At 49.1% G+C, this 12,724-nt stretch overlaps 1 protein-coding gene across 3 annotated transcripts in view; it reads left to right on the top strand.

The window, feature by feature from the left end:
* The window catches only part of SMG6 (SMG6 nonsense mediated mRNA decay factor), a 108,814-nt gene that overhangs the window by 12,530 nt on the left and 83,560 nt on the right, over positions 1 to 12,724 (top strand). For all 3 annotated transcript variants that reach the window (XM_032707303.1, XM_032707302.1, XM_032707304.1), the window contains exon 9: positions 12,461 to 12,522. In XM_032707303.1, the coding sequence (XP_032563194.1) occupies positions 12,461 to 12,522 (62 nt within the window). The remainder of the gene's footprint in view (positions 1 to 12,460; positions 12,523 to 12,724) is intronic.

Raw genomic sequence — 12,724 nt, 5'->3', positions numbered from 1 at the left:
TGCCCTGCAGTAGACACTTCCTTGTGTTACCACGCAGCATGCAGGCACTAATAAAGATGCAGCTAAGATTAGGTAAGAGAGGTTTTCCCTTGGCAGGACACTAATTGAATAATATTTTTCTCCAGATGTCTGAATACTTCAGCATCATTAAAGAATTAAGTCTCTTAGCCTCTTTGTGAGAGGTCAGTCTTGTAGAATTATCAAAAGTTTGGTGGGGCCACCCAAAAAGCTCTTGGGAAAGCAAAGACCTGAGTTGCATCTGTTGTCACAGCACTGTGTGTCAGCTGCAGGAACATTCCCATTTTCCTCCAGCCTCCTGGTCAGGCACAGAGGTGTTGCATTTGCCTGGTTGCTGGGAGCAACAGCCCCTTTGCAGTAGCAGAGAAATTGGGGCGGAATCATTAACTCTGGAGCTCAGAGCAGGTTTTAACTTCCATTCCTTTAACACAGCCTTCCTTTTCAGCAGCAGGGAGTGTGGACAGTGCACCAGGGTTTCCACAAGTGAGCAGTAAATACCACCAGGAGGTCTACCAAAGAAAACCCAACCCAAAACACAACAAAAAGAGGTTAAAGTTCTCTCAATAGCCGAATATAGTTTCTTACTTTTGTATTTCTTCTTTGCTTCCTACTGTGTTTGTCTTGGAAGCTTGTTACACATTCAGGTGTCCCTCTGTGCTGGTAGTGGGTGCGGGTACCAGGAGACAGTGGTGATGTTGAGCTGTGGGCAGTGTGTATCTCCGGATGCTTGTTTGTATTTTCTTTTGGATGAGTAGTGCTGGTCTCTTGTGGACCCCTTCATCTCCTTCATCTCCCAAGTCCTAGAAAATCAGGTGATTGCCAAGCACACAGAGAAATGCCTGTGTGCAGCTGGATGTGGGCATTGTCTTCTCAAAGCAGTGGAGGTTTTGAGAGTTGTCCTGCTTTCTTCCCTCTAAGACAGGATTCAGATAACTGGAAACGTATCCAGCAGTGCGTGGTTGGGGCTATCTTCACAGCTTCCTGTGATTTGTTTCTTTACGAGGTGAGACATCTCTCACCTTCGTATTTTCTTGGTTCTGCATCCACTTATACTTCTGCAGCCCAGTCACAGTCCAAGACTGGAGAAGGCAATTTTGGGAATGCCTGTGCATCCAGGAGCACTGGCAAGTCCTCGGGACTTTGCTTCATCAGCAGAGGACATTTGTCCTTAGTGAAAAGGGTCACTGTGCTGTTCAGCTCCTGCATGTTTCACATCCTTTTTCCCTTGGTGATGTTGGTTGTTCCTGCTCTGTGTGCTTGTTCCTCTTGGGCAGCAGCCACTTGGGTGACTGAGCCAGCTCCTTGTCCTGCCTGGTTTCAGTACATGCAATTTTTCATCTGGTGGAACTGTTTCTTGGGCTTTGCCTCTGGAGTGAGTGCAGTGGGATAAAAGCTCACTTCAGTCTGGTAGCAGTTTTGATGGGGGTTTCTTGGCCATTCTGCTCCATCAGCCTGTCCTTTGCTTGGACCAGTCACACATGGGAGCAGTAGTAACCTGTGTTCAGAGTTGGGGTTGCCTTGGTGTCTCTGCCTCTGCTCCCTGGGAGTGTCTGTTTTTTTAAAAGACTGTTGTGGTGTGAACTAGGTGTCTCTGAGCATGGCCCAGCTTTGCTCATGCAAATATACCCCAGAGACACCCCTGTTTCTGAGAGCTGCTCCCTCTACTCTCAGCTCTTCCCTCACCTGGTAGCTCTTTTCCATTACACATGACTAGAGGTAAGTGACAGGCAAAAGTGGAAATGATATATTGCTCTAATGATGGTTGTTCTTCCATGTAGATGCAGGGATAAGAGGCTGCTTAGGGAACTCATTATTTTTGGTGTGTCCCTGCCAGGCTGGTGGGAGCATATCTCCTCACAACCAGCATGGCTGGGTGGTTTTCCTCAGGACTGTGAAAGATTGATCTTTTCTGTACAGGCTCTTATGAATAATCTTTGTTGGATGGAGTACGGAGCTCCCTCATTTGCTAACTCCATGGTGTCAGGTGGGCAGAGTCCTTGGAATGATCCTTTTTTTAGGAGCCTCTGATCTGGAAAATGAGCCCAGGCAGCTGGGCCTGTGGTTTAGCTGGGCAGAGTGAAAGTGCAGGTGTGCTGCCTTCTCCCCACTGCTGGGGCACAGCTCCCCAAAAAAGTACTCTGCAGGCTGCACTCGATGTCCTGTGCCGACTCTTGCATGCTTCCAGGGGATTTTCAACCCAAAACCATGTGCCTATGCAGAGAGTGGAGGGAATGGGAACCACTAGCCCATGCCTGGCCATGCCCTGTGTGCTGCCTGCTGAAGCCGTTCTCACATCAGTTAAACATCCGAGCCCCACCAGAGTGGTGGTGTAGGTGTGTCCCCAAAGGGAGGGGACACATGAGGGAGTGTCCCCTTGTTTTTTGTCACCACACAGGGTAGTGGGATACAGACAAGCTCTTAGAGCAGGGCCTTGGGTCAGGCTGCCGTTGGCGCCTTGTCGCAGGAGGGTGGCTTGTGTTAAGTCAGGAAGTTTGTCCCCTCTATGGTTAGATGCTCTCTAGTATTTGATGTGAGTGATCTCCTCTGTGGTCTGTTGCATTATGGTCTGTCCTTGCTGTCAGGGGATGGCTGTGCTTCCCCTCCAGCCTGCTTGTAGCTGTGTTTGATCCACACCTCTGCAGTGCTGCCAGCCCCTGACGAGCCTCCCCTGCAGCACAAAAACAAGCAGAGAAGCTCTTTGTGGTGGCAATGCCAGGGACTAGCAGTCAGCTAAGGGCTGCCCTTCTGTGTTTCTGTCCTTTATCCAATACCCACATGAGACAACAGCAAGAGCTGTTGCATCCTTGATCTTTGTGCCCAAAGCGGGACTTGAGAGGGAGAAACGTGGAGTTCCCTCTGTCCTGCCCTCATTTTCCTCCCCACCACGAGGTTGCAGGAAACAGTTGGGTTTGGTTACTCATTCGTGGAGGTCAGGACTAGATCTGGGGGTTTTTTTCATTTGTGTTTAGGAAACAGTTTACAAACTTTTTTGAGCATGGGGGAGCTGGTGGCTTGTGAAAGAGACTTCCCAGCCTCTTTACTGCTGGACTCGCATTAATTCTCTGCCCTGCCTCCTTTTCTGTAATCTCATTCTTGGTTGGCAGCATGAGTACTTCTGAGTGCTTTCCCCTGCCTGCAACCCCTCCACCTACTAGTATGACCTCGGTCACCAAACCACCTTGAGGCTTTATTTTTACTCTAGCCGTTTTGTTTCGCGTGGTGAGGTTGGTTTCTTTCCCCCAGCAGTGAGAAGACTTCTCTGGGGAGGAAGTAAAAGAGTGCCAGGCTGCAGTTGAAACTGGTTAAACACCAAAACCACACTCCTGGCCTCGCTGGGTTTGAGACGTGACACTCAGCCATGCAGCTCAGCACTGGCTTTTTTTGCCTGCCAGTTGTGCACCATCCCTGCTTGCACTTAATTTATTTTTTTTTATAAACTGTTTTTTACTTTAAATTGCTGATAAAAACCTTCTCAGCTGCAGTTCCTGTGTTAGCAATCCAACCAGAAATGCAGTTCCACTTGGCCTGGGCTCGTGATCTTCCGTGGATGCTCAGTGCTGCTCCGCCACAGCTCCCACAGCTTGGCAGAGCTCATGGAGCCTGGTCCCCAGTTCAGTCTGTGCACTCATGTCGTGTAGAACCCACATGCTGCTTTACAGCACAACTTGACCTTTTGTCACTACCCAGAAAGTGAAGGCTGAGCTATTGGTAAGAGTTTCCAGAAGTTGATGTTGGTTTTTTTTTCCCCCTTTTCTTTTTAGACCACACTGGTGGTTTTATTTAACTGTGAAGAACAAGTCAGGGACTAATGTTGCCTGAACGGGAGAGACACTGGCATGTTCCCCTTCTGGCAACAGGCATCTGGTGCTAATATGTGTGGAAATATTGTGGTGGATCAGAGGTGGGAACACTAGAAGGACATCAATGAGCTGTGCCTGTGTGAGTGGCTCTGCTCTATCCCTCTGCTCAGAGAGGCTGCGGTAAGGGGAGCAAGACTTCAAGTTCCAACAAGCTTCTCATACTCTAAAACCAAGTACAACCATCCAGAAACCGCCTTTCCCTGTCAGTCACTCTTTCCTCATTTCCTCTCCTGCTGGTGCTGATCAGCCAGGGATTTGTGTGTAACCAAACCCCCTCCTGCTGCTGCACACGAGTCCTTCCTCAGGGCAGTGGGTTTGATGATCCAGGCGCTGCAGAGTGTGTTGGAAGGGAGAGTTTGCACTTGAGACAAGAATGCTGCCAGAACGGGCAGTACTGGTAAAGGAAGTAAAATGTCTTAATAGCAGGGCTGGGAGATTTCCCAGAGCAAGGTAAAGGCTGTAGACACTGATTTCTCTTGAGGGTTTTTTTTTTTTTGTTAGTCTAACCTTGATCTTTGTCTGAAGTTGGCCCAGGCCAGCTTTTCCTGCTCTCTGCTGTAGACTTTTTGAGATTGGCACCTCGTATTCCACAGCCAAACCTCTTAATTCTGCCATGGGGAATGTTTGTTTCTCTTCAGTGTTGAATGAGCCATTTCCAGACAGGCTTCGTATCCACTGTGGAGGTGGGTACTAGGAAAGAAACTTCCTTCCGGAGGATCAGGGAGTGGAACCTGCTGGAGTCTGTGTCATTTCCTCTGTCCTTGGCTCTACTCTTCCTCCCCATCAGATTTCACTGCTGCATAATTCAGAGTGGAGAGGGAGATGCCTTTGTGCCCTGTGTGCTACTGCCCAGGTAGAAGTGAAGGCTCTGGAAGTGCTCTGGGAATGCAGCAGGGTGGACAACTACTTCCAGACTGTGGAAGCCTGAGGCATAGGCTGGCTGGGAGTGGCTCCCATTGTCCCGTTATCCCTGCCGGTGAGCGTGGCTGGGAGAGCAGGAGTGTGAAGGTTGCGTGCGGTAATGCTGTCATCCTTCTGGAAGGCTCTGTCTCTGCTCAGCCTGTTGTCCAAATGTCTTCTCTGTTGGCCTGACTCCATTTTAAGCCTTTCAGGGTTCAGTCTCTTCAGTCTTCACCCTCCCTAATTTCTCATGTTATCTCCCTCCTTTGTGCTTTAACCCCAGAAATAATCAACACCGGGTTAGTGAAGAAGGCTGACAACACCCTGAGCTGCATTAACAGCTGATCTCTTGTGACCAGAATTCATCACACATTTTCTTAGTGTCAATTTGCTGTCGCAGGAAGGGGAATGCTTTTTACTTCTGGCAAACAGTGAGTGTTTGAGTATAAGCTGCTTTTGCTAGTTGGGGCTGCTTCAGTGCACATGTGGCCTCCCTCTTACCTGCTGGACACAGAAGGCTCTGCTTGGGTCAGCTCGCTTTCAGTGCTTAACCAGATGCAGCCTTGAAGAGCTGAGCTTGTATCCTAAACGACCTGCAGCACCAGAGCCAATTTGTGAAAAGTTTTGTGTCAAAAGTTAACTTGATATCTCAGCTGAGGTCTCTCTGGCGTGTTTGCATAGGTTCATAGAGTTTATGGTCAGCAGGGACCATTAGATCATCTAGTCTGATCTCCTGTATATCACAGGTCCTTAAATTTCACCCTGCTACTCCTATATGAAGCCAAATAACTCGTGTTTGGCTAAAGCAGTACTTCCAGAAAGACATTCAGTCTTGAGAATCCACCCTTTTCCTGGGGTGTTTGTTCCAGTAATAATTGCACTGGTTCTGAAACACTTTCACCTTATTTACAGAATGAATGTTTCCAGTTTATTCCTGTGCTTTTCTGTCCTGTGAGTGTAAAGAGCCCTTAAGTACCACAGAGGCACTTTGCACCCTGCAATCCAATCACCTCCGAGTCTTATTTTGATAACACTAAACAGATTGAGCCGTTTAAATTTTTCACTGCAAGGCATCATTTATAGCCTTTGAATCACTTTTATGGCTGGTTTTCTGGACCCTTTCCAATTTTTCAGCATCCTTTTAAAAATAAGGGCACTGGAACTGGGTGCAGTATTTCAGTGTCAGCCCGGACGGTGCCATATTTAGATGTGAATGTGCTGCCCAGTGCCTGCTCTGCTCGTACATCCAAGGGATGTGTTTAATCCTTTTTACTGGACGCTGCATTGGGAATTTAGCCATTGTAGTCCCCAGAGCCTATCTGGAGAAGCTGCCTCGGGCACGATCTCCTGGAGACTTAATTTTAGATGTGATGCCAGATGCATAACATGACACTTGATGCTGGAAACCCCCAGGTTTTGAAGCGATTATAATAACCCTGCATGAATGCTCTGTAGCCATCATTACTTGCTTGCTCCCTTTGCCTGTCACGGGCAGTTTGACAGCAGAATTTCCTTTCTGTTAGTTGATGAAAGATGTTGCTAGTGAGTCTCTACCATCCTCTTTCCATCCAGTTCAGTGGGGGTCCCTGAAGACTGCTGTTTAAGAGGTTGCTTAATCAGCTTTCATTCAGTTTAATGGTAATATTTTTTCAAGAATGTTGTGTATTACTAATTCATGGAAACCAAATTTAGATACGAGTTTGGTTGAAAAGGAAGTAACAGACATATAAATATTCCATTTGACCTGCTTTCATTGAATTGAAAGTTCTGGTAGTAAATTCGTTATAAATAATGTTAAATTTATTAATAGGTCAGATACTTGTTTTGGAGCCAGTGAAGTTACCACAGCTTGATCTTTATGTTACTAAAGTGGACTATTTTCTTCCTTAACGTTTTTCCTCTCACCTGCTCCCTGCAGTGATGAAGGAAGAGCTCAAAAACTCACTGGTTTTGCCAAGGGGCTTCTTAAATGCCTCTTTTTCTCTTGTGGAGTTGCTGGCTTGTAACTCTTATAGCCACGAGATGTGTCCTGGAGCTGGAGCTGCTTCACTACGAAAGATGAGGACATGTCTCAGGGTCTCTTTACCTGTAAATTAATTTTTTTGTGCCTCAAGGCCATGATACATCAGGCTTCCCTCTTTCTTCCATGTCATAGTAAATTGGATTTTACGTTTGTGCAATGTCTGATGTTAAGCAGCAGGATTTTCACTGGAATTGCTTCTGCTGCTGAAGAGATTAATCCGTTTCAAGGCAGGACATTGTGACTGCTGAACAGAAACCTGCACTAAACACGTGGCAAGAAGAAGCCAAGGCAAGCTCTGTATCCATTTGTGGTTGCAGGTGGTATATGAAGAGGAGTGATTATGGTAATTAGCCCAGCTGGAATTTGCCCACAGCTCTATGGGTACCTTGTAAACACTGCAAAAATGCCAGACAATCTTAATAGCCCTTTTGTCTGGTCTCCTTTGTGTAGATAGCCATTTGCACAAAACACTTTCCAGCAGCACTTTGTTGGGATTACACCTGTAGCAGTCAAACCTCCTCCTGGTATCCTGCCAGCTGAGCCCACTGCAGCATCCTGGGCTTTTCAGGAAGCTCTATATCAGCATTTGGTATTATTTCAGTGTGACACTGCTGTGGAAAACAGCAGCCAGAGCTGTGCCTTGCAAATTTGGGATGGTGTGGGATAAAGGCTCGTGTTTGTACAGCCATGTCCAGGGCAGGTAGTGGGTTCACTGCTGCTCTTAGAGTGGGTGGTGTGAAGCTCTGAAGGAACTGCCTGTGGAAAGAGAGGAATAATCTTAATAATCAGCTTTCATTCAGTTTAATGGTAATATTTTTTCAGGAATGTTGCGTATTACTAATTCTAATTACTAACGTGGTATCTCTAACCCTTGAGCTGGGAGTGAGAATATGGCACGTTTTGGGTGCCTGGATGTTGTTTCACACACTTCTCAGCAAGGAAGCTGTGCCTGGAAAAGCCTGGCTGCCCAAGAAACCCTGAAAATATTTGGGATGAGTGTGGTACGTGTTTTGGAGCAGAGCTGTGTGGCTCTGTGGTCTGTATCCCAACCCCTTGTCACTGAGGAGACCCCTAGACTCAGGAGAACATCCCGCTGTGCTCCAGTCCCTTCCACTCCGGTGGAGACAGCGCATTTGTTACAGGCAGTTTTGCATCTGGTCTCTTGATTAATGGACTTGTCTTTTGCAGCCTATTTTGACTCTGACACCACTTTCTGCTCCACAGATGCTTTGCTGATGTTGAAGAAAGTTTGCCTCGCTTGATAAAGACCAGATCCTGAAATTTACTTCCAAACCTGAAGTAACAATTTTTAACTTGAAACACTTTTTCCCCAGGAGTCGCTCCTCCAGAATCTTTCCCTTATTTGGTGCCTCCTTCACAGCTGGGGCTGATGCTCAGGTGCCAAAGCTCTGTGCACTCCTCACCCGGAGCCAAACGGGTCCACACTGGGTTGAAGCGCAGCAGCTCTGCTTCCCAGCCCAGATCATGGCACTCTTGTTCCTGTGCTCTCCGGTGGCATTTCCAGGGTTGCTCTTCTAGGATGGGAGGCACCATTTTCAACCCTTTTTTTTGGTCAGTGCACAGTCTCCTGAGGAGGTCTGAGTCTTACTTTCTTCTTTCCTGGCTCAAGACATGACAGACCTTTCCCGAAGACGTCTGAGCGCCGCGGTTCTGTGCTGTCAGGCCATACTCCCCGTGGCCTCACGGTGATTTGAGCTGGCTGTTCAGGCCTGTTGCTATCTCTGCTCTTTTAGCTGCTCCTTGAGAAGTTGTTAGTCACTGTTGATTTCTTCCATGGTAACAAATCCAGTTGGGTTGGCAGTGAGGTGTGTGAATGCTCCCCAAGCAGCACTGGGCTGCTTCCTCTGGTGAGGTTGCCTCTTCCCAGGTGGATTTAGTCTGTCTGCACATGCTGACTCATGACAGCCGAAACAGCTGTTTTCAGCTTCAGGCACTACTGTGTGCAGGGACCCCTTCTTCTTCTTGACAGATGGTTTGTTTTTATAACTAATGCCTTCACTATATGCTCATAAGTTCCGTATCGGTGATGCCCACTTTTCAGCTGGAAGGGCCAAAATCCATTTTTTGACATAGTTTTGTTGTTGTATAAGCCCTTTCTTGGTGGGTTCTTCCCAAGTGAGCGGCTGGAACCATCCATATTTGGTTCCCTGTCCCAAGGAGCAAAGTTGCCCGCAAAGAGCAGCAATATAATTGTACAGGGAGTCCTAGTCTGTCGTCCTGACATTGGCACGAGGACTATTTTTGGGAAATCTTTGAAGGGGATTGCTTTTGGGCTGCAAAGTGAGTGTAGTAAGAAGGTACTAAGTTGTTGCAGGTTTCGTGGTAACACTGTGAGGGTAGTGAGCGTGCTGGCAGTGCTTTTGGGAAGTGTTCCTCTCCGCCATGTGAATGCAGAGCAGCAGGTGACAGAACTTCCTCCTCTGTGCCCCGAAGCCAGGCCCACTCGGTGGAGGTCACTGTTTCCCTCTCACTGTTTCCCTCTCACCCCCGTGAGAAGCAGAATTTGATGGAAGCAGCTGGGAGGGTTCCCGGAGGCTGAGGGACAGGTGAGTCAGTAGAGAAACAGTCATTCAGAGAAAAGCCCAGTCAAAGCAACCCGTGGCCTTAGCGTGAACTCAGAGATGAAAGGTCCAAAGTTGAGTGATGAGCTCATCAAAACCTTGAGGCTGTGAGAGAAAAAGTGATGAAAGAAGCGTGAGGTGCCTGCTTGAGATGCCACAGTGCTGGGGCACACAGGGCTCTGCCTGGGCTTGCTGGGTTTGTGATTAAGTTGGCAAGAGGTATGAAACATGCTTCATTCCTAGAGGCAGGCATGACATTTCCTTAAAAAAAGCAGTTCTCTGTATGCACATATCTGTGTCCCAGCGCTGTACTGGTTCGGGTGGAGTGCGACTGATTAGTCCTTGGGATTGGAAATGAAAAGGCTGAGTGTGAAACTTGCTCTAAGACAGGGGTGAAGCCAATGCCCTGGTAAGCCCTCCTGGAGCTGGGCATCTGTGGAAACACTTTGGGCATGTCCCTGCTGGGTGTCACTTTCCATTCAAGGTGGGGAGTTTTGGCTCTCCCCTGCTGACGGAAAGCAGTGTGGAGGATTGCAGTGTGAGCACTCCCAGGGCTGTGGGTGAATGTGGGCATTAGAGGAAAACTTCTGCCCCAATTTCTTCTTTCCCCCACGTGCAACCTGCCCATGAGTGTTGCTTTCCGGTAGAGATGGGTCAGGCCACAAGTTTCTTCTCTTTTCCATATTCCCCATCAAAGAGCACAGAGCATGGACCCTCTCCTCCAGCTCTTGCACAGGGGCTTGCTGTGGGGCAGAGCATTGTCCACTGCCCCACGAAGGCTTTTGCACTGAGCTGGGGGCTCAGATTCCTTAGGCTGCGTCTGTGTCAGGGTGTGTGATTGTAGCCAGAGGGGCTGCAGTCTTTCTGCCTCCACAAGCTGTTGACTGAAAAAAAAATACCTGAAGTACCTGTTAAAAGTTTTAAGCTCTCAGTTGTCATAGTGTCCTAAGCTGAAGAATCAGCTATATCCAAACTTCACTGGCAAAGTGAATAAGGGCTTTGCTGTGCTGTCCCAGTATTCCCCAGTCTCTTCTGGGTTCCATCTGCAGAGTCAATAAAATGGTGGCAAATAAAGTTGAGTTCTAGTGAAAAGGGCTCTTTAGGGCAGCAGTAAAATAGTGAGTAAGCAAGAACCCCTTGCTGCAGGGGCCAGTTTAATTGGTCTGGCTTGTTTTATGAGACAGGTTTTATGTTTAAACTCGCACATGGCCCAGGAGCGACTCTGCAGCAGGGCATCATTCTCCTGCATGGGTCCTCCAGGAATGCAGCCGGGTTAATTACACCTCACCGAGCAATCCCACCTCGCAGAGCAGCTGGCATCAGTCATGGCATAAGCCCAGGGGCTCAGAAAATGGGAACAGGAGCTAGCAATAGAGCTGGGACTGCCTGTGACAACTGTCCCATGCAGCCAGACTTGGCAGGGAGTTTGGGAGGCACCGCCCAGTGCCCGTCTTGCATCCTCTGGCGTGTGCCCAGCTCTTGGCTGGGCATTGCTATGGCCCTGCCAGCTAATCTCATCCTCTCTCTGTGCCTCTGATTCCCCCTGTGAATGGAAGTGGAGGAGTTGAAGCTATAAAAGCCTTGTGCAAATGGGAGCAGCGTGGTGGTGCTCTGGGCCGCTCCTGGTGAGCGTCTCCCCGCGCGGAGCTCGGAGCCTGGCTTTTCTCACCGCGCTGAGGCTGTGCAGGCGCACGGGAGAGAGGAAAACCTCCTGCTCTGGGGGAGGTAAAAACGAGGCCAGTCCACTCCTGGTGTGACACGGCCACCTCCAGGGCCAGGCAGAGTGAGTGCTTACCCACCCACAGCCTTCCTCAGAGCCGTTTAGATAAGGACTGGGAAAGCCCTGAGCAGTAGTAAGTAATTATTCAAGTCAGGTTTTGGAGTTAGTGGACCGAAGCAGGGCAGGAAACTGCCTTCATGCCGTGTGCTGCAGCCAGCTCCCCCGTGTCCTCTTAGCTCCATGTTCATAGAATCATGGAATGGTTTGGGTAGGAAGGGACCTTAAAGACCATCTAGTTCCAACCACCCCCCTACCATGGGCAGGCACACCTTCCACTAGACCAGATTGTTCAGAGCCCTATCCAACCTGGTCTTGAACTCTTCCAGGAACGGGGCATCCACAGCTTCTCTGGGCAGTTCAATAGCTGTTCTCTGGCAGTTCAGTAGCAGCTCTGCTGCTGCAGGCTCTCAGAGGCTTTGCTGGTACATCTGAACTCCACCTCTGCAATTGCCTTAAGCTGGAGTTAAATGATAGGGTGCAGCATCACCCCAGTCTTCCTTGCTTCTGAGAGCTGCTCCTGGCAGGGCACAGACAAGTGCTTTGAGCGTTGCTGCTGAGCTCACCATGCTGACTTCTCTGCAGAAAAGCACTGGGGAGGACATCCTGCTCCCTCTCTGCCTTGTCCAGCTGCTGCTCTGCCTCTGACGCAGTCAGGAGCACGGAACAGGCTGCTGCTGGTGGTTGTGGGGTTGTTTTTTCCATCGATAGGAATGCTAGTGGGAAAGGCTGCCTTTGGGGACTCCTTCTGCAGAACCCCTTAGGCTGTGCCATGCTCTGAGTTGGTGAGACATGAAGGAGGAGACTTTGCCCAGGGTGTGGGTGTCAGATTGGGGTGTCTGGGGTGCAGATATCGGGGTTGGGGTGCCCAGGGTGCAGGTACTGGGGTTGGGGTGCGCAGGGTGCAGGTACTGGGGTTAGGGTGCCCGAAGTGTGGGTGCTCTGGATGCAGGTATCTGGTTGGGGTGCCCCGGGTGTGAGTATCGGGGTTGGGGTGCCCGGGGCACAGCAGCCCCTGCACAGGACCTCAGGACCCGGCAGAGGGTGCTGTGTCTCCACCGCCTCTCCCGGCTCCAGCTCCAGCTCCAGCTGTTTGGCACTTGCCTCTGCCTCTGTGCATGATGTTTGTAAGAGTTTGGGCATGTCCATTTGGTTCCCATCTCCAGTGCCACCCCCAGCATCCAGGCCAGGTTCTTCTGTCACTGGGGACATTCTTAATTCACAGGAAATAGGAGAGAGTTTAATTGTTTTCTCCTCTCTCTATTTTTTTTCCTTTTTTTTTTTTTTTTTTCCCATGCAGCTGAACAAAAGGTTCATCCTCAGTTTTCTCCATGCCCATGGGAAGCTGTTTACCAGGATTGGGTAAGTGTGCAGGATGTTTATTTTATTTTCCTACATTACAAGTCTTTTTGGAATTTAATATTGTTAGCAACTAAGCTGTGTTTGGAGCTGAGGGCACAGGGTGTGAATTCTTGCAGGCCGAGCCTCCTGGTTTTTATTCTCCTTACCCGCCCTCTGATCCACACTGCTTATAGCTTGGGCTTTTCCTTCCCCCCACCTCAAA

This window comes from Chiroxiphia lanceolata, chromosome 20 (assembly GCF_009829145.1).
Source record: "Chiroxiphia lanceolata isolate bChiLan1 chromosome 20, bChiLan1.pri, whole genome shotgun sequence".
In the NCBI taxonomy this organism is placed as follows: domain Eukaryota; kingdom Metazoa; phylum Chordata; class Aves; order Passeriformes; family Pipridae; genus Chiroxiphia; species Chiroxiphia lanceolata.
Note: the sequence above shows the minus strand (reverse complement) of the source record. Positions and strands in the feature narration are given on the sequence as shown.